The 26638-nt window shown below is 40.0% G+C and overlaps 1 protein-coding gene across 1 annotated transcript; it reads right to left on the bottom strand.

The window, feature by feature from the left end:
• Positions 1-228: 228 nt before the first annotated feature.
• On the bottom strand, positions 229-26359 carry TMA16 (translation machinery associated 16 homolog). The gene is made up of 7 exons (XM_060246571.1): positions 25998-26359; positions 18448-18560; positions 14685-14722; positions 8675-8759; positions 7587-7735; positions 3644-3686; positions 229-1995 (listed from the first exon to the last, which is right to left on the bottom strand). The coding sequence occupies exons 1-7, from the start codon at positions 25998-26000 to the stop codon at positions 1857-1859; spliced, it is 570 nt and encodes a 189-aa protein (XP_060102554.1). The 5' UTR covers positions 26001-26359; the 3' UTR covers positions 229-1856.
• Positions 26360-26638: the final 279 nt, after the last annotated feature.

A 26638-nucleotide genomic window follows, 5' to 3' on the forward strand; every position in this document is an offset into this window, starting at 1 on the left:
AAAACAGTATAACCTCGTATCCACACAATGACACGAAGAAGCAGCTGAGCTAAAATGATAGTGGAAAATAAAACACTTGGGCGCGCAGATCACAATTAAAAAGCAAAGCTGTAGTCCTGGGTACAGTTTAGTTATATATCTCTTGAGTTAAACCAAATGGGATTCAAATATCTTATCTGCAGAACTGTAGCTGAAGACACTAAAAATGGTCCATTAGGTAAATTGATATTTTAGCACAATCTCTGCACTGAAGCAGGAGTTTATTTCTCAGTTACATATGAGAATTAACAAAACAATTAACATTTCAAAAACAACTCTGTTAATTTGGAGCATATGCACAAATATATAATATCCTTTATTTTAATGCACTTGCTTTTAAGAACAATCAAATCTGCAAAAATGTTTCAAGGCTTAATTTGTATTATATACACAAATATATATATTATTTTATTGAGTTGCTTTAAGGAATACCTTGGCTGATGTCACTAATTTGATCTTAGCTGTGTTACTCAGAGTGTACCAGTATTTGGATTATGATTGATCTTACAATAATGACATTTAAAAACAACTTTGCTTGCTGGTGAAATTCATTCTGAAAAATCAGAAAACATTTAATTTATGGTGAAAATTAACATTTATGCAGATACTAGATAGATTCCATATCGTAGAAGAAGTGAGAAATGTTACGACTTCAGGTTCCTTCCAGACATGCTTCCACCCATTCTTGATCCAGTTATTCAAAGTTAATTTCATATATTATCCTCCATTTAGGAAGGAAAAAGTCAAGTATATGAAGCATGGCAAAAAGCTGACATAAATATTAGAGAAGAGGTAACAACTAGCCTAGCATTAGTGTGGTATTTAAGGACTAACCAGATGCAACACAGGATGTTCTGAGCTAAAAAACCAAGCAGATTTTTGTTTTTAAAAAGCTATATAGGACTTGTAAGTTAGTTCCTATGTGGTAAACAGTAGCTCCACAAGATTGTTCCAGGTATGGAAAAGATGCAGTACCAATCTGAATCTGGGTACTCTATATGCACAACACATCAATGCCTGGTATGGTTTGGCCCTGATTGAAATGTGAGGGTAATCAGAAAGATGACTGAAGTGCACTGGCCACACCATCCTGACCTTCAACACATTTTTGCAGCTGGCTTAGGAAAGCTGGAAGAAATACTGAGGAAACTTGAAGAAAAGTACAATAGTTCTGGCACGGACAAGAATGTATCACATGCCATCATGTCAAACCAGTTATGGCTCTGATATGCCTCCATAAACTGACAGCCATCTTTAAAAACATTGCTTGAGAGAGAGAGTGTGTGTGTGAGAGAGAGAGAGTGAGAGACCATGGCAAACTGGGCATTACAGAAGTAGGCCTGTCCAGTTAGAATAAAAAAGGGTAGGGGGAACGAACCTATTCTTCAGTCATATATGCCCTCAAACTCTTTTTTCACAACTGCCTCTCACAAGAAGTAGACTAGAAGTAACCTCTGGAGTAGGCTGGGGGAGAAGAATATAGAGAGGAGTGTATTGATAGGGGAAGAGTTCAGCTTTCTTCTTCCTCTACACACAAAGCATATACAAATTTGGAAAAATCCAAATTAGATTAGACCACTATAACATCTAGCATGCCTTTTATTATCTTTACAAACTTTATATTCAAAACAAAGACAGTGACATAACGTGCCAGTGTTTTACACCATAACTGAAGGTCAAAACCAAATGCTATCTGCATAGGCAAGTGAGCTGGGTCTTTTGGCATTTCACTGAAGACAAGGCTTCTTGCTCCTGCTGTTAATTAAAACAGTTGCTCAGCAATCTGCTTCAGCTGTCATCTTGTCAGCAGCTGTTTATTAGTGCACATCCTTTGCTGTACACAGTTCCTTTTCAGTTTCAACAGATGCTTTCTCCAGCCTAGTAGTAAGGGCATCTTTACTGGATAGTTTTCTCATTTGAATGTTTGGCAGCTTCTTCAGATCACCATCCCAATTTCTTTGTTTAAAAAAGAGAGACAACAACAGTTTAGACTACAGAAAGTGTAAATTTTTAGACTACTAATAAAAAGGCTGAAGCTGTATCAGAAAGGACTTCTAAGAGCAAAAAATTACCTTGAAACAAGCCTGGACACTTATTTTCTTAAACACTGACTATTTTAGCAACATAAAAAGTATATAAAGCTTAGTTAACATAAAAATGATACTGTCTGGCATATCCAGGGAATTCAACGGCATAAATATCTGCTTCCTGCACAGAACACTGCAATATACCCAGTAGCTGAGAAAAGGCTTCAGACTCTTGCAGGATGTGCTACCACAGCACATGCATCTTTACTGTTTGTCATCTGAGAGGCAGGAAAAATAAAATTAGAGGACAGAAAACAATTTCTGGAGTAAACAAAAGGAAGTGTATTGTTTGAACATAAACTATTATACAGGTTCAACAGCATATTAAACTGAACCTTATAACTAGGGGTTACATAAAAAAAATTGTTAAAATCAGATTTAGGTGTTTTGAACCCCAAAATGTTTGGTACTTCCGAACATCCCTGATGCCAGTATTGTGTTGGTATTTGGGGTCAGTATTTGGGAAGCCGAATATATTCGGCTCCATTATATCCTATGGAGACCATCTCCATAGGATTTAATTGAGAGCTTCACTTTTAACATCAGCTGTTAGGTTTAGGCCATTTAAACCTAACAGGTGACAAGGAAATGAAACTGACCAGTGGAAGAGGGGCAGCATGCCTCCCTTTTCCTGGGTGCTCTGCTGCAGCAGGGCACCTGAAAGAGGCATGACAAATTGGGGAAGCATGTTTTGTTCCAGGAATCTCAATTTGTTCCAGGGCTCACATCTCTACCAATATGGCAGTTTCTTCTTGAGCTAATTTAGTACTCCAGTATTAACAAAGGGGAGGGGAAAGAAAGAGAGGCATCTCATTCAAAAATTACCACTCCAAGGACTTTGTGTCACTGCTATAGATTTTCAGTACAATCTAACAGATCTTGGTTATACATGACCAAGCAACAATCAGCTTTGAAAACCCATTCATCTGGAAGTGGCTTCATAAGCTGATATTTCAACAGAAACTAAAATCACACAGCAAAGGTAAAAACCACTGAGAAAAGCTAGGTTTGTGTAGGAAATGGCTATTTACTAGTCTCTGCACACACAACCACATACCAGAAGGGTCCTTTCTATGTCAACTTCCTGCCAACACTTAACCTTTGCAATGTCTCACTGAGGTTATCTGAATGTAGAAAATGTCTATATCATAAAATACTCTCTAGATTCAAGATTTTCCTAGTTTCTTTTAACACTAATTCACAAAGGAATAAGGGAGGAGGAAACATCATGATTTATATGTTACTGATATAATAGCCTAGATCTTCAAGCTGGCAAAGATACCTAAAAGGTATACAAATACTCAACACATATTGTATTTTCAAATCAGAAACCTCAGAAGCTGCAAACTAATGCTATGGTGAGCAATACTAACAAGGCATCAGGATTGTCTACAACCTGATTTGACACCAGATTTGATGATTAAACTACTTGAGACAGAAGCAGTAGGCACATAAAAGGCACACGACCTATTGAAGGCACGCAATGTACAATCAATTAACAATGAACAGTAACTCACCTGAAAGTTTTAAGATGCTTGCAGTTCACAATGTCAGGAATATCTATTGGAAATACAATGAAATCCAACTAGATTAGTCAGATGTAAATTATTAATTTTCTATTAGACATTTATAAATGACTATAATGTAGGAAATCCATGACTGGATCTAAGACACCCAGAAGACCAGATGCCACTATAAATCTCCACCCCATCTGCTACAATCTCAATGAGGGGAACAGACAGTTACCCATACATTCTAGGCCCAGAGTTGTTTCCCTTTCTGGGATGACAGACAGTATAAGGGAGCCAGTTTTGACTGAGAAAATGGGGTGGGTGGAAAGCATCAACTACACTTCTCCATCACTAGTTTTGTGTATAATTCAGCCCCCTAAGCCTCTCAAGAAAACCAGTCCCATTTTGCATGCACATGAAAGCTTATACCAAGAATAAAACTTTGTTGGTCTTAAAAGGTGCCACTGGACTCACTCTCTTCTTTTGCTTCAGATCAATATGGCTACCTGAATCGCATTAGAAATAGTAGCTACTTCCGACTCATTAGCATCACTTGGATGTGGCCTATTCAGTTTGGAATTTATACTCTTTGGGGGGAGGGGAAGCACAACCCCAATACCATCCATACACTGAAGGAAGATCTTGGAATTCTACCAGTTTTCTTTTTGGAAGGGGCTGTAGTTCCACTTTTGAAAGAAACATAGCTATTAAGGAAAGCACAAAAGTTCTTTACGCATTTTCCCCCTGAAATATGCCTGTGAATTAGCAAGCAGTATTGCAGTGCTTCTGAACAAAACATTTTCTGAAAAATTTCTAAAAGCGTCTGAGAACTTTGGAATGTGTATATCTGAATAAGATCTTATGATCTTTTTGCATGTATCAGCCTTCAATTGCATGAGCATAATGTTTAAAACCATAATGTTTAAGTTTCTCCAATATCTGAAGTGTTATCTGGAAAAGTATGCATGCACACTAAAGTTTATACCTGGAATAAAACTTTCTTGGTCTTCAAGGTGCCAAACTTTATTGTTTTGTCCAATATGGTAGCAATTTAAAGCCATGGTTGTATTGTTGATTACTTATGACATCTTACAGTCTCCTCAAATGGCATGCCATCACTGATTATAGTAACTTCCTGTTGTTCTGGTGCTTTGCATTTTGCAGTGGCATTTTTCCTAATCTAATTCACATAGCACAGAGTCAAGGGGAGACAAACTGATTCCAAGACAAAGATCCACAAGGTGATGCAGGATCCCACAAAAATTGAAATGCTGTGCCCACTGGCACTGCATCTTAAATCATCCGGGTGGCGGGGGGGACTCTACATCAGTGGTGTCAAACTGGCAGAACCGGTATCCATCACATGAGCAACTGGCTCCATCTCATGAGCAACTGACTGTCTCCTGCTTCCTTCTCCTGGCCACTATGGCTGCTGCATCATCAAGCCTCTCTCCCTCCTTTAGAGAAGAAGTGAGGGGAAAGTAAAAAGAGCACATGTGTGTGCAGCAGAGAAAAGCTCCCTCCACTCTCTCCTGCTTCCTCCACTGGGGCTGCTTTCTTCCAAGCCTCTCTTCCCTCCTTTGAGGAAGAAGCAAGGGGGAAGGAAAAAGGGAGAAACTCACACAACCATTTACCATGCCAGAGACATGGCCTGAGACTCTATTACTGAAGAAGGCCTTGCAAATTACTTTACTATGGAGGCTACCATAGCTCAACCCACTGTTACCCATTAGTAGCCTGCTTCTGGAAGCCCTGAGGTAGGAAAGTTTTGGTTTTTTAACATTTTATTTATTAAAATATTTATAACCCATCTTTTCTCATGACAGCTTCCAAAGCATCAAAATCATTGTAATTTAAAACTAACAAAATAAACCACAGCTCAACAAAAGCTGGGGAGGGGCATGGTTTCAAAGTCAGTCTGGACTAATATCAACATAGTAGCCCAAAGCTTACCTCATACCGACTGGAAAGGAGTGTGATGTGTTCTTTTCGGAGCCAAACCAGACAAGATGGTGTCCTTGTGCCTGACAGGCCACTGCCATTTTAAATCCTAAAATGGGTAAAATGTCACAAGGGCTTGCAGCACAGCAAGAAAGATGTGCTGAAAAGGCTAAAAGGGGGCACAGCTGTTTTGGCACTTGAAGATATGCAGGGAGGGAACAAGAGTGCCTTGGCCTGCCATGCTGCAGTCCCTATCAAAAACAAGCCCTCATGACATTTTTAAATTACCCGCTGTAAGCTTTAAAATGGTGGTGGCACCCTTATGTCAAACACAATGATGCTATACAATTTTTATATAATGGTATACAATTCTTCAGTTTTCCTTTTGTCCATCAACACTCAGAGGTCAAGGAAGCTGAAGCACTGAGGCAATATTTGTAAAGGTTTGGGGGTTTATATAGCTGTATAGCTGAAGAGACATAGAAATGTGGGAAAGTCTGAAAAAATTCTGAAGATATTGTACTCTCTTGTCCTAACAAGCCAAACAGGTGCCTCCCATCAACTGATGTTTTAGCTCTAAAGCTGCTGCGGATAATATTTGCTGTTTTATTTGAATACCTCATTTACAACTGAAATATGTTTCAGAACATACTTAAGAATAATAATAATAAAGAAAAAATTACAATGAGGTGGCCCTCATGCAGAAAAAGACAATATGAGACTTCAAAGGGCTATTTTAAAAATGTAGCTATTTTCCCTCAAGGTAGATTGGTAGTCTATTCTTTCCCACCAAAAAAAAGGGAAACTTTATCTTCAGCAACAAAAGAATTAAATCATGCCTGCAGTCATTTTTGTTAACGGAGGGGGAAGGGGAGGGGGACAGACTTCTGGTGACTGATTATTTTAAGCCCTTGTAATGACACAACTGAGCAGATGTCTGTATTTTAAATTGCCATCTCTAATTATACCATCCAGAAGCAACAATTTTCCTTAATTTGAAACTCACTTTAGAGATAATGCTACTAGATGTTTGCATGAACAAGGACCCATGATTGGAGGTTGCCTTTAACAAGGAAAGGGCCACCAATATGAATCACAGAGCCTGAATTGTTGAGAGTTTTGAAAATCCTGGGCACACCTTGCAGACACAAAAGCTTTAACATAAATGTTGCTTTGTTGAAATTTTTGAAGAAGACTCCCCAGCATGTCAACTTTCTTTGCAAAACTAGGACAGGTGCTAGAAAAAAATTTACATGGGATTTTTTCCCCCAATCAAAAATAAAGAACCCTCAAACCCAGAATGAGGAAAAGACTTTGCAAATTAAAAAAGCATTTAGCAACAAGCAACAGCTGCCTGTATTGTAAAGGCAATATAGAATTTCAGCATTGAAGACAATTTACAGATGATCTCTCACACAGTGCATTTTCTAAACAGGGAGCGACAACGTGCCAAGACAGCCATTAGCAGGCTGGATGCAAGGAAAAGTTGAGCTTAGATGTTTCAGAACGGAGCTTCTATTTCCAGCACTTAGTTGTCACAACATACAGGCTGTAATTAAAGAGGGCAGACACAGCAGAGTTTTCCCCAATTACCGTACCTATTCAGCTCATACATATGACCCCCAAAAGCTTTTTTTTAATAAATTAAAAAAATGTTTATTTTTGTATTTTTAATATGTTGCAAGCAGTGTTCTCTCTAAGCTGAGTTAGCATGAGCTAGCTCACAGGTTTTTAGCCTCCAGCTCACACATTTTTGTCTTAGCTCAGGAAGGATGACCCCAGAGCACACTAATTTATGCAGTAGCTTGCAACTTTAATGCAGTAGCTCACAATAATGCCAGTAGCTCACAAAGTAGTATTTTTGCTCACAAGACTCTGCAGTTTAGAGGGAACATCAGTTGTAAGCCAGGTGTATTTCTTTCATAATCAGAAACTCAGTGCAAGGAAGGTTCTGACTACTGTGAACTGATGCATTTTGTAGTGCAGAGGGATAATAGCTCAGACTTACCCAGCCCGTATCCATCATATAGCTGTCTTTCACGTTCCATAGTCTGTTTGATGACAGCTTCTCGAGAACTGTGTTGCCCTGCCTGTCTGCCCTTAATACTATTATGCAGATCGATCTGCTCCAACTCATCGTTGAATCGATGCAAATACCTAAATACATACCAAAATGCCATTGTCAAGGTTTGCTGCTTTGCATTTGCTTTATAACCCCATCACCATTTCAGAGAAATGTCAATGACACAGTGTGACAACTTTGAAAGAAAAAAAAACTTCTCCAGAGTTGAAATTGTATTTAGCTAGGTTGGCTGCAGCATCGCAGCTATGTTACAATGCCTGTCTGTACACCATGTACGGTAACAAACTCATAAATCGATTCCTCCTGACAGAATGTGAGAAAGGTGCGAAGGAAATAAAAAGGAGTCAAGAACATCTTACCCGCCAGACTAATTAAAAGATTAATGCACTTTAAAAAATTAAATTGGTTGTTTCTACTTATCCCTTGTGCTGTGTTAAATATGCTTTAAACAAACAAAGTCTACATATATTTGCAAAAAGACCAATAGAGACAAATAGGAAATAAGTATTTAAGTAAAGTCTTACGAAGTGCTATGCAACAGGCACTAGTATATTTGTTTAGGATTACTGGTTATCATTACATAAAACTTAATGATTTCTTATATTATGATTCTTACTTAATCAGTCAGCTCATTTATATCCCACTTACCTGCTTAATGAAGATCCAAAGTGGCTTACAATAGTCTCCCCTCCTTCATTTTATCCTCACAACCCTGTAAAGTAGGCTAGGATGAGCATGTGTCACTGGCCCAAGGTCACCCAGCAAGTTGTTACAGCACAGTGGGGATTTGAACCTGGATCTCCTAGATCCTACTCCAACATTCTAACCACAGAGCTAATTTACTAAATCCAATCCAGCAACATTAAGAATAGAACCTACACATTCTGCCCTAATGCACACAACAAAAAGTTAGTCGTGTCAGAACATTGCATAACATCTCAAGGGCACTGGGCGCATCTAACTCATCGCTCTTCCTTCCGCAAAATTAAGTCTTTCATCTGCCATGAACTTACTTTTCTACTAGTTCACAGGCATCCTTTTTTGTGTACTCCAGTTTGGTGGGGTCCAGGTGACTTTGAAACCAAAGGAGTTTTTCACCTACAAAAGCATAAAAACAAATTTATCATAACTGCACAACACATGAAGCTGCCTTATAGTGAATCATCAGAATACTGGTCCATCTGTCAGTATTGTTTACTCAGAATGACAGCAGCTCTCCATGGTCTCAGGTCTTCTGCATCACCTGTGACTTGATCCTTGAAACTGGACACCTGACATGCAAATTCTCTACCAATGGTCTGTAATGGTTCCCAAGGTCACAGTGGAGGTAAAAGTCTGCCTGCTGCCATGAAATAAATCAAACACGAAGCACTGAACAGTTCTCTAACTCATAAAAAACAACACAGCATGAAAGCCAAGAACAGCAGGTCAGATCCATAGAACTGTGAGAATATAGTTCTGTTTCAGGAATGACTCCTGTTTCCCCCTTTTCCTACTGAAGCAAGGTCTTAAGGGTCAGGGAACACACTCAGGAAAGACGTCCAATGGAGTATGGAGTGTCTGAAATGGGAACCCACAGGAACTACAGACATTGATCAAGTGGTGTTTCTACTCATGAAAGGAGAGAGCACTTGGCTCCAACTAAAAGTCTAGGGTCCTGGGTCACAATTCTACTGTCATTTCCCAAAGTGAGCAGTTGACTACAGCCATCACTCCCCCCTAATAATATCCTAGACTGATATCTACAAGATAAATAGTAACTTCCCAAAAATCAGATTTGGGTCAGGGTATAAAACTATTTCTAGTCTAAAGAGCTCAACAGTCTTAGCCACCAAAAAACCAACAGGATTTATGTCACAAACTTCATTCCATTGAAATTTGGACCTTAAATATAAACACTCCATGTTCCAGCTGTTTTGTTGAAAATAATCCGTTTCCTTGTTTCTTTACTAGACAACAAATATTAGAATGAGTTTTTCAAGAAGTTTAGATATATACATAATGCTAACAAGTAAGATCTGGAAACACATACTGTACCCACAATATACAATGCAAGGACCAAACATGCTTGTTTGTACAAGACAACACTGAAAGACATTTTTAGCTGAGTACTTAATTTTCACAACAGTACAGAATTCAGCATTTTATTATGCCGCTACAGCAGATATCTCCAACAGGTAGCTCAATAGCTACTGGAGGTATTTTGGCTACTACAAAGTAACTCATGTTTTCCCCAGAGTTCTAGGAAACTGCAGAAAGAGCTGCTCTAGGCTTTTTTTTTTTTTTTTTTAAATCACAGGATTTTTCTCTGTGCTGCTTAGCTGACAGATTCATTTAACAATTCAATATAATTTTTTTTTTTTAAGATATGACGCAAAATTTGCAAAAACTGAATTATAGAAATTAGAAAATGCAATAAAAACAAGAAATGCCAACAAAGAGTGTCATAAAGCACTGTCCTTTTTCCTTTATTAAAACTTCCTCATGTGGAAAAGTGTACCAATGCATATTTGCCAGCTAAAATTTACCTATAGCAAAAGAAACTACGAAGCAAAAGCAGTTAACATTCCCAGTGGCAAGCACACTGTGCAAGGCAATTTGAGAAGTGCAGCAGTCCTCCTGAGTGTCTTGTAGCGGCATTCAATGGCCCAAGAGCAAGAACGGATGTAAGGATTCTTTAGAGAACCACTACTGCACTGCCTGTCCCTCCTCCACCCTATGCCAAATGAAACTGGAATCCAGCAGCACCTTGTTTTGTGTAGGTGTATGTATAAAGTGCCATCAAGTTGCAGCCAGCTTATGGCAACCCCACAGTATCTTCAAGGCAAGTGATTTGGCAGAAGTGGTTCTTCACTGCATTCATCTGCAAAGCCTTTCATCGTGGCCTTCCATCCAAATACAGCTTCCATTATCTGACAAAACTGGACTATACTATAGTATATACCATTCCACCCAGTGGCACCTTAAACAACATTTATTCCAGCATGTATTTTTGAGGGTCAGAGTTCACTTCACATGCACTGGAGAGTATGTAATACATATGATGTTGTGAGCTCAGGCGCAAGAAAGCTTATGCTGGAATAAATTATCTCAGTCTCTAAGGTACCGCTAGACTCCTGTTTCATTTTGCTACTACTTTTTCATTTCATTTTGCTACTACTGACTAACATGGCTACCCATTTGGCATTACCTTGTCTGCAACCATCTTTTTGTTTAAGAAACATAGGCAAATATCCACTGGCAACTAAATGTCATTAATTACGTCCAGATTTTTTAAAAGATGCCAACAAATTCATAAGTCCATAATACAGTAGCTGGTCATGATAGATGAAGTATTTAATTACATTTTTATTGCCTTTGCTTGGAAGGGGAAAAGATATGGAGACAGCTGAAATCACCCTTTTGGGTGAAGAGCCTGTCACACAGACCAGAGCCTATGTGGCCACTGTGTAGTGGCTGCACTTCTGAATTGGGCCTGATCCAATCAAAACCCTCTACATTACAAAAGCAAGTGGAAAATACCAGCAGAAAAATGAAATAGCAGGGAGACAAGGAAGAATTATAATGGTGACTGTTTCTTTTATAACTTCAAGCCTTCCTTGATGTTTCTATAATTTGGAGATGCCAGGTGTCTAGAAAGTCAAGCGGTTACCACTGCTCAGAACTGTCATTTTGTCCCTCCTCACTGACTTATCCTGAAGCAAAATCAGCAGTATCTGCAAAATGCCTTGCAAAATGAATTGGCTGGCTACCTTCTAGCTGTACTTCAGAACAGGATGGAAGAAAGGAGAAAAATGATGGTAAGAGAGCAGGAATGACAATGGAAAGAAGCTGAAAAGAAATCAAAGTGAAGAAATGGTGGGGAGGCACAACAGCAAATGCATGCCTAAGAAAACAATCTCCTTAAACTACTGAACAGTAGTTTTCCTTTTGTCAAAATTTAATTTGAGTATGACTGTTGAAATGCAGACTGCTGTTAGACAAAGATAACAGTAAATTACCAAACTACTTTTAAGTAATCAAGAATAGAGTCTCCTTGACATCTAGAGGGTTTCCATACTGAAAAGGCAGAATAGGATGACTTTTTTCTGAACTGTTTTATCATCTGCCAAGAACAGCCTTTAACCAATGACAAGGTATCTCTATATATAATGGTGGTGGCCAAAGGGAGCTCTCTCATTGGCTTATGGCTACATTCCATGCACATGACAAATAACTGGCCCATCATGTGTCAGTCACCACATCTGGGTTCCCATTGGCTGACTCTCCTATCCCCTGCCTTCTGTAGCCTCAGGAACACTGAATGAACCACCAAATCAGTCTTACTTCAGACACAGACACATCTCAAACAGTTCTTTGAATCCTCTCCATCACCCTGCCTCAGAAAGGTCTGCTGCTGTATTGCAGCCTCACAAAGCATTTTCTCAGAGGCCATGGTGGCCACCTCTTTCCTGTCACTCCCTCCATCCCTCCTCCCCACTGGGGAAGCTGCTAGTCAGAGGATGTTGCTAGGCAACCAAAGTTGCCCTCAGCTGAATATAATGCCATAGAGCCCACGCTCCAAAGCAGTTATTTTCTCCAGGGGGAGAGAGATCTGTTGTCTGGAGTTCAGTTGTGATCCAAGGAGATCTTCAGGTTCCACCTGGAAGTCTCCTGCCCTAGGCCTGGCAGCGCCCTCTGAGTGACTTGATGCAACCTGACTAGCATGACTTAACTAGGCCTAGCTGCTTGCTCCTATTCAGCAGAAGCCCCCCAGGACAGTCAATGTGACTTAGCAGCTGCCAACTCCAGGTTGGAAATTCCTGGAGATTTGATGGATGGAGCCTGGAGAGGGTGGATTGAGGAGTTGGGACCTCAGACATGTACAATGCCGCAGACTCCACCCTCCAAACCAGCCATTTCTTCCTGGAAACCATTGTTGTCAATCTCCAGGTGAGGGCTAGAGTTCACTCAGAATTACAACTCTCCAAATGGCAGAGATCAGCTCTCCTGGAGGTGAGGTGGAATGAATGCCTTCACTTGAGTGGGTGGGAAGACAGCAATGGGGGGGGGGGTCACTTGCCCAGAGCCCGTTGTATTTTTCTTCACAACAGGCCTTATTCCTAGTCTTGCATAAAACCTCAAAGGTGAATGAACTTCATGTATTACTGGAAAAGACAAATCTGAGTTTCATTTTATATTTGAACATACTTCAATCTTGCCAGCCCCTTTCCTCCATGTACCTATCCCAAATGTTCCTTGATATGCCAGTTGCATGGTTATACATGATGCAGCAGAAGACATATAAATCTGTGATGTACCATCAAGGGTTAATACCTAACAGAGTCTGAGAACCTTTGAGTGGCAGGTTGTTTGAAAGGAATTCTGCTGAGAGAGTCTGTTAAGGAATGCCAGTTGGGAACTGACAGTTGAAGAACAGACAGTTAAACACTGACTGTGGACTGGGAAGGAGGCAGAAACTCAGAAACCTATGCTTGCATGTTTAAGAAGAAATTGAAAAGCAAGCATGTTTAAAGGGTTCCTCATGCCTCCCCCAGTCCACCCGCTGCAGCAGGCAGGCGAGGGAAGGCTGAAGAGATTGGGAAGGCATGTCTAAATACCTTCCTGTGTGGTTCCCCAGCATGCCTCCCCATCCCTTCTCCAGCTGGCCTGTGGCCACAAGCCAACCAAAGAAGGGAGGAAAAGTAGGGGAAGCATGTTTAAATGTCTCCCCGTGCCTTTCCCATCCTGCCTGCTGCAATAGGCCAGCTGGAAAAAGGAGAAAAGATCAAGGAGGTGTTTAAACATGTTCCCCATCCCTTTTCCAGCTGGCCTGTGGTAGTGAACCAACTAGAGAAGAGAGAAAAGATCAGGAAGGCATGTTTAAATGCCTCCCTGTTCCTTCCTCAGCTGGCTTGCAAGCTGGAAAAGGAAGCAAAATGGGAGTGGGGGCAGCAGCTGCAGTATGGTGAATGTACCTAAATAAGAGCCAAATATGATCGGCTTTTATTTGGGAAAATACAAATAAAGTATTTGTTGGGTGTTTATTTGGTTTGGCTTAGCCGAATGTACATCCATAGTCTGTGCTAAGACCTAGCTTGCCTCTTTACCAGAATAAAGCATAAACATATAAATTCATTTGCTAAAAACTTGGCTCCCCAATGCCAATACATGTGCTAGCATCCAGACAATAAGCAGTTCCATGACACAATGAGATACTTAGGAATGCACAACAACAGTATGCTTGCCCCACAACCAGGAGGGCAACTATTAAAAAATAGAAATGTGCCAGCCGGGCTAGCAAGGAAAGCACAAACCACAGTTTGCCAGCTCAGATGTAAAGGCATACAATATCTTGTCAAAAACCACAGAGTTACTAATTTTCTATAGTACACTAGGAGGGGAGAAGACTGCACAAGTGACCAGTGTTCCTTCTAAGCCGAGTTAGTGTGAGCTAGCGCACAGATTTTTAGCCTCCAGTTCACAAATTTTTGTCTTAGCTCAGGAAGGATGACTCCAGAGCACACTAATTTATGCAGTAGCGCACAACTTTAATGCCAGTAGCTCACAAAGTAGAATTTTTATCACAAGACTCTGCAGCTTAGAGGGAACATTGCAAGTGACCCTAAGGCTTCTCTCTTTTTCATACCAAGATAAGATTTGGTATTATGCTGCAACCATATCCCTTTATCTCCTGTATACATCCATAAATTCCTTTCAATACAGGGTTTTAAAAGCTTAAAAGATAATACTTTTAGCTATCTGTGGGCAACCAAATTTCCTCTGAAAGCACAACTTTAAAAGGACACTAAAATGTATTTTCCCTAAAAGAAGCACTAAAACAGGAATCTGTGAGCATTTCAAAAAAGAGACATCAAAGTGACACCATCGGCCTTGAATTCATTGGTTGAGAATGTTGTTGTTATAATGTTATAAAGCCTGTTGCATTAGAAAGGCAGCCTGTTTCCTTAATGACTTAAGATAATGCAATGAAATTTACTTCAGCAAAACTTGGGATGTTTAAAGAGTTATGTTTACACTTACCTACAACACTGAGACGAAAGGCCTTTTCATTTTTCAGCCTGTAAAAAGATAACTGCAGTTTAATTATACTTAAGTTTTTTTAACCAAGAGAACAGGAAGAAAGCTATACAAGCAGCAAACTGATGGCAATGAAGAATTTCCCATTTCATTATACATATAAAAACTTCAGCTACTTTGGCAATTTCAAACAATAACCACATTGTTGTTTCAGACTTCATCTATGGAAAGAGGCATATCAGAAACTGGCATTTTGTTAAAACAGGTTATCACTGTCAACCAATAAGTAGTAATTTTAGATTTACTTCACAGTCTGCAGATGTTTAATAATGAAGATATTTTTAAAGAACTGTTAGAATTTAGAATGCAGGCATTAAGCCATGATACAGAATTAAAATAAACTAAAATCAGTAGAAAGCACTTCAAACAGTGAACATAAACTACTGTATCAGGGTTGCTCAAACACCTGCCACCACCAAAATAAACAAATTGAGAACCAACTCCTCAAAAGTCAAAGACACATTCAGAGGACTTTTTGTTGTAGAGATCTCATATATTAAGACATGTTAAATGTTCCTTAGTTGAAAAGGTAAAAATGTACATTGGATCAGGTAAAATCAATCATGCAAGTAAACATCCTAAGAATCTAGCACCCACCTAGATGTTTGCAGCAAAAAGACAATGAAAACAAAGCATGTATACATAATTTAAAAAAATAACTGAATTTTAAAAATCATCTCATCCTATGAACTAGTCCTTCTCAATCTGTGAGGTTGGGTTATTGCACTGAACTCTCATAGAACTCTTCTTCACAAACTTCTTTCTAGGAATTGATTCTGATTATGGAACCCAAAAGGTGTGGCTGCATGTCAACCCTGGGCCAGGAAATGTCAGAAAGAGAAAAAACATTGGGAACAGACAACACTATAAAATACTATCCAATTTGTAAGTGTGACACATTTCAAACATTTACAATTTTACAGTGGTATAAGTGAAATAATCATTTTAAATATTTGTGTGGGAAGGAAACTGTTTTCATTCATTCACTCTGTTAAAAGTTGCTATTATTCACCTTAAATGTTTTATGACAGCACAGGCAAAGCAAGTATAGCTGCAAAGCACTGCTGTGGAGAGCACTCAACTGTCACATTAAACCTCAATTAGATTGCAGTTCTCAGATTCTTCTCACCTTTCATATCAGCTTAACCTATACTTGCATGCAAAAATGGTTCTAAGAACTGTGCCTGAATAAAAGATTGAGTGCTTATTATGAGCAAACTTGGGGGCAGGAGACTTCTCTGCACAAATCCAGCAAACCCAAGGCTTTTTTAATACTTCTTAAAATAAATATCAAAGTCTGAAAAAGGCTGAAAGAACAGATGGCAAATCCAAAATAGCAAATATGTTATATAAACTGAATTTATTAGTAATATATGAAAGGAAAAGGATTTGGTTCATTCTTTTTCCAGATCATTTCCACTCGCCACCAGATTAAAGATAAATAACATTATTGCTAAAATTGAGTTTTATTATTTTAATCTAGTCGAAGTTTATCATTAGCTATTAATTTGGAGTGAGGGAAATCATACTAACTACACTATTTTGCTACAGAAATTACCTAAAAATTAGAACATTCAGTACTGAATGTTGTAATAGCTCCCTCTAGGGAATGGATTAAGGAATATGATGACTGAGCACAGGATAACTAGGAAAACAAGAGGCTAGAATAAAGAAAATGAGAAACAGGAGACAAGAACCCTGAGGGTTATAAGGCTAGAAGTGCACTGCCATATTTATATGCTTAGTTTTGTTAAACAAGTACAACAGAAATGGATTTTAGTCTACCTATGAGCAAACCGAATATTTCCTCATTGTCCATCTTACCTCTGGCCCTTAAGAAAGCTACAAAGCAGATGCATCCAACAAGACTTGGACTGCAAATGTATTCCCTTTTGGTTTCAACTGGATCAGTTCTTTCTAGGGATGGGCATGAACCAGCTTACAAACTAAAGTTTGTGACAAATTTTGGCTGGTTCATGGTTTATAAACTAAAGTTTGTGGCAGGTTAACTGAGACAAACTTTCCAGGAACTTCCAAGCAATTCATGATGGTTCATGAAAGGATGCATTTCCAGATAGACTGTCTCTGCTTAATCAAAATGTTTACCAAACTTCCCATATACAGTAAAGTAATGTTTTAGTACTGTTACTGTGACTAACTTTTACAACCTTGTTATACAATGTAAGTAAGCATTTGTTGGCTAAGCTGTTTGTAATGTAGCGCATACAGCAAACTGCATATAGTATTCAAATGTGATATATGTGACAGATTATTATTGTATTTTTCTTTTCTCATATCGTTGGTTACAAACTATTGGTTACCAGTTGTCTGTTGTATTATAACTTTTTCCCAATAAAACATTTAAATTTTTTAAAAAATGTTTACCAAACTTCAAAGCACTGGGGGGCAGAACTTAAAGGACATGTAGAGGAGCATTATGGGAAGTCCCCTGTGAGTTTGATGTCTCTATTTTGCACAAGGTCCGTTCTATACACTCCTAAACCTTCTCCTGTCAAAATGACCTTTTTCTGGATATATGCTTTTAGAAGACATAAGCTGTGCATATCAGCCCACTACTGCATGACAACAATAGAAGTATCACTAAAGCTACTATCATTTTATCACAAAAAATTAGAAGCACCAATATTAACAAATAAATTCATCATCAGACAGCCTTTATTGGCATGTATAGACATCTACAATAGAAGGTCAACCAAATTACAAATTAGCAGAGTGCAGAGTCCATACAAAGTAAGATTAGAAGTACAAGATAAAAGCAGAAATAACAGCATAATAAAGCCTAATATACAGTATTACTTATCAGGGTGTGTAACCATAACATTATGAAGAAACATTGCTACTATTTCAGTTATTTCAAGTAATAAAAGAACCTTATTAAGTTATTGGGTTATTAAGTAATAAAAGAACCTTAAAATCATCAGAAGTCTCTAGGAGTGGGGCTGATATGGGTTATAAAAAATCACAATGGCATGCCAAATAAAAAGGGCACTGAAGAAGAATATGGGAGACAGTTTCAACACAGTGCTTCATACAAGGACAGCACCTGCTAGAGTAAGGAATCCCCGGGAATCTGGCAGATAAAATGGCTGAGGGAAGAACATTAAATTTGGCCAAGGAGAAGACTCTGCGCAAGTTTGGAGCTAGGAGTTGATAGAGGTATGCAGCTGGGAAGCTTGGATTCAGAACTATCCCTAAAATTAAGGGGAGCAGGTTCTATTGACAAGGCTACAGAGTTAATAAAGAAGCTATGACATAAACTATGGGTAACACTGGTCTTCAAAAATGCCATATCAAATCTAAAAAAATGTGGACAGTAAAACAGTGAACAAAGTAACTTTCACTGATGATGACATGGAAAGGCTGCTATGCTGGTGAATATTTGTGCAGTAAGTAAACTGTTAAAACGTTAGGAGGTTTAACAGAACACTTTATCAATTTGAGATTTCCTAACAAGGACTCTTTATGTGAAGACCTCTATGAGATCACAAGTAAGAGGGTTCAGGATTTTAATGGCAATTGCTTGTCAGCGAGATACATACCTGTAAATCTAACCCACTTAGGAAAAGAGCTTGGCAAAGTTAGCATTTCCTGACATTTCTAGGTCAAGAAAACTCTCTTTAAAAACACAGCAGGTAAGTATTTCCTCTTCCCAGCTGCAGAAAAACAGAAGCATAAAGGAACTCACTTTTCCTTTTTTTCTTGTTTGTGTGCTTCTTTTGTAAGTTGAGCAGCTTTTCTGCTGTAAGGATGGACAACTTTTTTCTCCTGCCCCCCTCCTTTGCTCTTTGCTGCTTTTGGCTGAAAGAATGGAAGAGGAAAAAATTTACAGGCATTTTCAGACAGCTCAGGAGGACTTGATGAAAGAAACTGCAGTGAAGACATATATTGTTAGTTCTTTAAAATCCCTAGTTCACAACAGAACACACAAAACTGCTTATATTCGAATAGCAAGTCGGGCTCAGGGATCCTTCTCTCCTATTTGGAAGCTTGTCTCTTGTTCAAGAGAAGTCCCATTGAAGATGGAAACAGGCCAGACTAAAGGACTTCCCCAGCCCACTTAGCAAAAAGACTAAATTAGTTATGCAGCTCTGTGTTACAGTGTGTGAAAGCTGCATCTGTAGACTGACAATGATGTCCTGTCGAATGTCCTTTGTTATAAAAGGACATTATTTCAGTTTTTGTATCTTGACTTTATACTAGAACATTATGTATAGCTTGTACAAAATAAAAACAACAAAGTTAGTCCTCAGATCATCTTAACCAGCACCAACGAAATTGAAAGTTTCTATAAGATTACCACACTGAAGCTTCCTTTCCTTTTAAGCCGCAATGGCTCGTGTGATTTTTTTTTTGGGGGGGGGGGGGGAGAAGGTTGCTTGTACAGATATTTTCTGCAACCATGGGATCTAGCATGCATTTGTGGAGCTGCTCTCCAGTGGCTTCCCTTGGTATTTATGAAAAACTCTGAAAAGATACTAGATACTGTCATATACCAGTTCACTTCTTGCAGAGCCCTGCAAAATTCACTTTTTCCTCCCTCTTGTTGTGCACACAGAAGATCACATGCAACACTATTTCTCACAATGGTATACAGCTGTGCATCTTTGTTGCTTGATATGGCCCCTGAACTCTTGGTGACTGTCTATAGTTAGGGACTGGAGATGGATAAGTACACAGAATCCAGACAAGGATAAATTAATGATGCCAGATGCCATGACACAGGAATCACAGGAACTGTTATCACTAATTGTAGCTTTTCTTTGTCACGTAAGCTTGCAGTGTTCTTACTTTTCTTTGACTTTATTCTACTTTATTTGACTTCTAGCCTCCCTCTTCCACAACCAAGTTCAGGGCAGATTACAAAACAATAAATAACATAATACAATATTTAAAGTAACAGTAAATTAAAACCTGATAATAACATCAAATTGGTGTATCAACAATGACAGTCAACTGCACCATTGATCTCCATCTGCTCCCATATAGGCTTCCCAAATGCATGCAGGTGGATGACCACTGATACTGGGTGGGGGAATGGGCAGACAAAAGACAATAGAGTTCCAGCAATGTAGAGGAAGCCAATATAAATGGATTTTTGCCACGTCAGCCATAGGCCTGGTAGAACATCTCTCATAGCAGCTGTCACAAAGATGAAGAGTTTTCTCTCCCTGAAGACTCCACAAAACTGACCACTTTTTTCAAAGCAACATAAAACTTATTTATTTTATCTGGATACCAGAGGCCAAAAACTAAGCTACAGATACAAAGTTCTTACCTGGTATAGACAAGTTTGCAATTCCAGTAAACATTCAATGACAGAAAATTATTCTAACCAAGAGAGACTAGAAATATTACAAACACTGCCATACACAAAAAGCAAAATACTGGGTATGATACAAAAAAGTAACATGAAAACAGTAACAGTATACTATTCCTGGAATTGTGATAAAATAATCCATTTTCACCTAGTAGCTCTCTACATGATATGCAAAAGTTTTAATTGGAAACGGGGAGGGAGCAGAAACAGTTTGAGAAGGAGATTCAGCCAAAGGCAAAAATTATACATCCAACATCAGCAGCTTCATTAACAAAGTCTTTTTTTAATCATTAAATTTCAAAGCAATATTATGAAGTACTTTCATCACTTTGGCTGAAGGACATATTTTCTTTAGGTTGGGTTTTTAAAAAGCAACAGTATGAGACTTTCAATATAGCATTACCATGCTGTCCTCTTAAAACTACACTATTGTCAAGACTCTGTGCTAGGGATCGTTAGGAAAGTGACTGAAAATAAAGACAGCTAGTATTATAATGCCCCTGTATAGATCTATCATGCAGCCTCATTTGGAATACTGTGCACAGTTCTGGTCACTGTATCTCTAAAATGGCACTGCAGAGCTGGAAAAAGTACAGAAGAGGTCAACCAAGATGATTAAGGGGTTGGAACACCCCTCCTATGAGGAAAAGCTGAAGAGTCTGAGACTTTTCAGTTTTGAAAAAAGATGACTATCAGAGGGGGGCATGACAGAGGTTTACAAAATTAAGCACATATAGAGAGTGGTATAGAGTATACAGAGTGAATAGGCCTATCAGTGGCTACAATTCATGGTGACGAAAGGAAACCTCCAAATCTGAAGGTAGTAAACCTCTCAATAGTAAACCAGGAGGCAACGTTAGAAGGAGGCCTTGTCCTTTATGCTCTGTTGTTAGCTCTCCAGAAAAACTGATTGGACATAGTGTGAGACAAGATGCTGGGCTAGAGGAACCGCTGGTCTGGGCCAGCACAGATCATATGGTCTTATTACATAATGGACAGGAGGAATCTAGTCCCTCTAACTCTTCTGGATCTCTCCACAGCATTCAGAGAAGTATTTTTTTTTTCCCTTGAGGACAGGGGCTGAAAGGTGGTGCTCAGATACTCTTCCTCCTCTCTACAGCCTTGCACTATGGGGTTCTATGTGCAACTGCTAGGAGACATCAGCTGCTAGGCGACATCAGCTAGAACTTGGGGTGCAGTGACATTAATATAGAGGGCACCCTGGTCTATTTCTCTCTATAAACAACTTGTTAATTAGTTTGTACCCCAATTGAAGGTTTATCTCAAAAGAATTAACATGAATTCTTACAATCAGTTTTCATTGTGGAAATGTGGGCCAGTTATTCTGGGCCAGGTCCAGGTCCAGTCACTGTTTGCAGGAAGCATACTGAAAAAACTGAATCAAATAGAAGACGACGACTGCAGATTTATACCCCACCCTTCTCTGAATCAGAGACTCAGAGTGGCTTACAATCTCCTATATCTTCTCTCCACAACAGACACCCTGTAAAGTGGGTAGGGCTGAGAGAGCTCTCACAGAAAATGACCTTTCAAGGACAACTCCTGCAAGAGCTATGGCTAACCCAAAGCCATTCCAGCAGCCATAAGTGGAGGAGCGGGGAATCAAACTTGGTCCTCCCAGATAAGAGTCCACACTTAACCAATACACCAAACTAGCAGTGATGAACAAAGTCCTAAAATAAATGGAGAAATTAAAAAGTAACAAATTGCCAGGACCTTATCCCATGCAACCAAAGGCTTTTAAGGAATTCAACAGCAAAACAGTTGGTTTCCAAAGCAAAATATACATTGTCACTAGAATGCATCGTCCTTCCCAATGACTGGAAAATAGCAGATGTATCAATAACTTCTAACGAAGGATCCAGAGGTCATTTAGGACATTGTAGGTCTGTTAGCCTGATGCCTATTATAGGCAGGTTGGTTGAAGCTGCTAATAAAGACAGAACTATTAAGCATGCAGAAGAACTCCTCTAGGGAACTCAGAAACAATCAGTATGAAGCTCTGTCTCAACAATGTTCTACAGTTTTTGAGAGGATTAACAAATAAAAGGTGATTCAGTAGATGTTATTCCGGAAATGATAGGGTTGAACTCCATTTGAAGACCAAAATATGCAGTTTGAGAGTCCTTCTCAACTAAGGTCAGTAGCATCTGTGCCAGAAGTGTCTTTTACCATCTTAAGCTGATATATTAAACCAAAATCTTTCCTGGAAAAATCTAACTGCAATTTATTCATATACTGACAAAGTCCAGACTGAATTACTGTAATGCATAGGTCTGCATCTGACAAGTTCTCATAAATGTAAAGGTGTCCAAAGTGCAGCATCCCAACTGTTAATAGAGGCTGGCCAGTCTGAATACTATTATACCTACACTGGCTTCCCCTTTGTTTCCAGGCCCAGTTGAACAAACAATCCCTACATTGTTTATAATTAGGAGTCTCAAGAATTGCCTGCTCCTACATTGAGATGACCTGGGTAGGCCCTTCTCCATAAGCCTTTGTGGGGAGTGGAAACAACCTCTCCCCCCCACCCCACCCCACAAAATCCCAAATGGCAACCAGCACGCCCTTTTGTTTTCCCAAGTATAACAACAATGGAACCCTGAAAACCCCACAAACAAATTTTCTGACTAAACCAGAATAGGTAACTTCAAATCTTTAGAGGTAAAATAAGGTGTCTGCCTGCTTAAAAATCTAAAATACCGAGATAACCAAACACAATTTAAACTTTTAGGTGACATCTCAGACCCCAAAAGTTTGAAGACTACTGTGTTACACATTACTCCCTATTACTTATAAAATATCCTGTTCTGTAATTGAATTTGGCATAACATCTCAGTGCGGAGGTTTAGTGGCTGCAAAGATATGTCTGAATATGGATTACGTACATCAAAATTTCAAAGCTCGAGAATTTGTGCCATCTTTCAGTATTCAGAAAGTGACGCTTTGGTGCTCTTTACTCTGCCATTTATAGCAGAAGACAGTTACGCAAAATACTGCAGTAAAAGCATAAAAGTGTGTAAATTTACGCAGAACACAAAATTATTCCATTCTCATAGAATCTGAGCTACCAGAGCACAAGAAAAAAAATAAGCATCATCATGCAGGAGCAGACCACAAATCATTTAAGAAAAAATAGTGCAAATACATAAAGCAGTATTCACTCCATGACAAGTGGAGAGCCAGGTTTGTAATTACTATCAATTAGAAGAGCCGCATGTCTACTTATGCCCTCTGCACTACCCCATCACACACTCATACAAACTATTAATATTAAACATTTAACTATTATATTTTTAATTAGTAGAGTACCTCTGCACATGTAGGGTTGTATTTCCCCACTACTATAAAAGGAAAGGACTTTCCTTTCTACATTCCCAATCTCTCCTCAGCATGAGGCAAAGCAGCTCAGCAAAGATTGTGAGATCACCAATGTGTCCAATGCAAGAGCAAACTTGTTGCGGAAAAAGGGGAGTAAAACTATCACCATTCCCCTGTACCCAACTTACTCTTTTGCCAGGTGGTCTCTCTGCAGCCAGCTCACTCTCTTTTCAACAGCTGCCAGGATGCTGGCATGAGAGGGCAGAGGATACAGAGAAGGTGGTGGATTGTTAGAAAGGATGGGCCCTTTATTTCCATCCTTGACACAATATCCACAGCTCAGGGAAGCTCACAGCTTAGCCAAGTCTCCCTCATCCTATAATTATGCCTTGGATTTTTCCTACTTAAATGCAGAATTTTACATTTATCTGCATTAAATTTCATTTTATTTGTTTTAGTTCAGTTTTCCAGGATCATCCTGTATCCTGTCTCTGTCTTCTACTACAATGGCTCCCAACCATTTTTGTCCCAGGGACCGGCCCCAGGGCTGGCGGGTCCACCGCAGCCCAAGAGCCGGTGGCTGCCCCCCATCCCTCTGCAGCGCCTTCTCCTCCACCCGTTTCCTTCTCCCTCCTCTGTCCCGCCACCCCGCAACCTTGCCGCCCACCCCCGTGCAGCCTCACTGCCCCATTTTTACCACTTTAAGGCCAGGGAAGGTGAAACGCCTTCCAGACCGACCTCCCCCCCCCCGCCAATCAGCTGATCCAATCAGCCAGGAAAACCATGGCAGCGCAGATGTTTCAGTGGTCGCTTGCTTCTGCTGCCACAGTTTTCCCTGCTGATTGGATCAGCTTATCAGCAGGGGATGGGAGAGGTGGCCTGGAAGGCGCTTCATGGCGCCTTCCCCAGCCTTAAAGTGGTATAAACGGGGGACAGCGAGGTTGCGCGGGGGGGACAACGAGGCTGCGCGGGGGGGGGGGGGGGCAGCTGCACGGCCAACTTGGAAACAGGCCATAGACCGGTACCGGTCCACGGCCCAGGGGTTGGGGACTCCTGTTCTATATTTGTGACCTCTCCCAATTTAGTATCCTCTGCAAATTTAATAAGCATTCCCTCTATTCCTTGATTCAAATTATTTATAAAAATGTTGAACAAAACAGGTCCCAGGACAGATCCTTGAGGCACTGCAGTCGTCAATCCTCTCCATGAGGAACCATTCACAAACACTCTTTGGGTGCAATCTGTCAACCAGCTACAGATCCATCTAACAGTAACAGATTCCGAAACACATGTTATCAATCTATCAACAAAAATTGTATGTAGAAGCCTTACTGTATCAAAAAGCCTTTCTGAAATCAAGATAAACTGTGTCTACAGCATTCCCCTAATCCAGCAGGGTAGTAACTTTTTCAAAAAGTGAGGGGGGGGTTAGTCTGACATGACTTGTTCTTGAGAAACCCACGCTGACTATTAGTGATCACAACTGTCCTTTCTAAATGTTCCAGAACTAACTGTTTGATGATTTGTTCTAAAACTTTTCCAATTATAGATATCAAGCTGACAGGTTGGAAGTTACCTGGATCCTTCTTTTTCCCCTTCGTGAAGATAGAGCCTCAAAAATTCCAATCTACCATTCCAAATTATATTACATTCTACTATTCTAGAATGTAGATCTTCGGCAATGGTCTTCCCAAAGTTATTCTAAAGTAAAATAAAATAAAGAGGATGTAAAGCCCTTCTGGGGGATGGGTGAGAATACAGATGTAAGGACTGAATTAAGTTAGCATACACAGTGAGATAAGAAACCATATCCCTGTTAAGTCCTGGAGAGTCCATCTGCCCATCAATCTCCAATTTTGATATATTTATTTTTCCCCTGGAATTAAACCCAAACGAATGGTAACCATATCAACTAAGCTTGTTATTCCTGGATCTGATAAACATCTTTATTATGCTGTATGCTAATTTACTGTTCACGCTCTACCTATTTGTATGGACTGGTAACTTCAGTTTCATCGTACCTGAAGAAGCGTCTGTGCACACAAAAACGTATATCTTGAATAAAACTTTGTTGGTCTTAAAGGTGTCACTGGAATTAAACTTTGTTTTGCTGTGTGAGTCAGATCACTTGCCCGTTTACTTTAATACTATCTATGATTGTCAGGGGTCGTCTGGGGCCTCAAGGAGTTCCCAAGACCTGCTACATGAAATCCGGTAAAAGCAACGACCTAGAACCTCCTAAATGTCGGTTCTATTCAAGATGACGGAATAAGCCAAAATCCATTCAATTCGGTATACTGCAATAACTTTGGGAAGACCATTGCCGAAGATCTACATGCCTAATATTTGCATACTGTGCCCTTTGTCGCCTGCCGTCCGATTCTAAGGTCACGTACTGATTCCAGCAACTATTATTTCCAGTTCAGACGCAGTTTCAGTTCCCATCCCGCTCCATACATCTAACTTCTGGTTTCCTAGTCTTCAAAAGAAACCGCTCCCTTCCCCTCGCACAAAGGTAGCCGCGCTCCCCACCCTCACATTTTATCCGCCTTCCCACTCCTCGACCACAAACTCACCATCCTCGCTGAGATGAAACCTAGTTCAAGGATCCTCCGCACGCGTGATTAGGCAACACGCGCCTTCCAGCCCAACGCAAAAAAAAAAGGAGATGAGTCCGTCACCGTAACGAGACCGGCTAAATACCGCCGCTCGCGAGTTCTCAGTTCCGCCTCTTCCAGCCGATAGGCAATATGCCGGAGCCTCAGTTCTTGTCCCTGGCAGGAGACCGCGGGGTGGGGTGGTCCCTGCTCTGTACGGGCGTGGAAGAAACTGAGACCCAGTTTGGTGTGGTGCTTAAGTGTGCTGATTCTTATCTGGAAGCACTGGGTTTGATTCCTCATTCCTTCACTTGCAGCTGCTGGAATGCCTTGGGTTAGCCATAGCTATCGCAAGAGTTGTCCTTAAAAGGGCAGCTACTGTGAGAGCCCTCTCAGACCCACCCACCTCACAGGATGTCTATTGTGGGGGGGAGAAGACAAAGGAGATTGTAAGCAGCTCTGAGTCTCTGATTCAGAGAGAAGGGCGGGGTATAAATCTGCAGTCCTCTTCTTAGGCAGACCCTGAAAGCACAGAGAAAATAGCTTTCCAGTAGGTAGAGGGCAGAATCCACCACTATTCTGCCGTCACGTGAAGGTTCAAAAGAACCCGTTTCAAAAAT

Source organism: Heteronotia binoei, chromosome 9 (assembly GCF_032191835.1).
Source record: "Heteronotia binoei isolate CCM8104 ecotype False Entrance Well chromosome 9, APGP_CSIRO_Hbin_v1, whole genome shotgun sequence".
Classification (NCBI taxonomy): domain Eukaryota; kingdom Metazoa; phylum Chordata; class Lepidosauria; order Squamata; family Gekkonidae; genus Heteronotia; species Heteronotia binoei.

Bases quoted from the DNA above. Each gene is read 5' to 3' on its own strand.
- TMA16 (XM_060246571.1), bottom strand. The intron at 14,723-18,447 runs GTGAGTTCCTTT...ATCTTTTTACAG, and splicing joins AAACAAGAAAAAAAGGAAAA to GCTGAAAAATGAAAAGGCCT. The intron at 1,996-3,643 runs GTGAGTTACTGT...TTTTAAACAAAG, and splicing joins AAGCATCTTAAAACTTTCAG to AAATTGGGATGGTGATCTGA.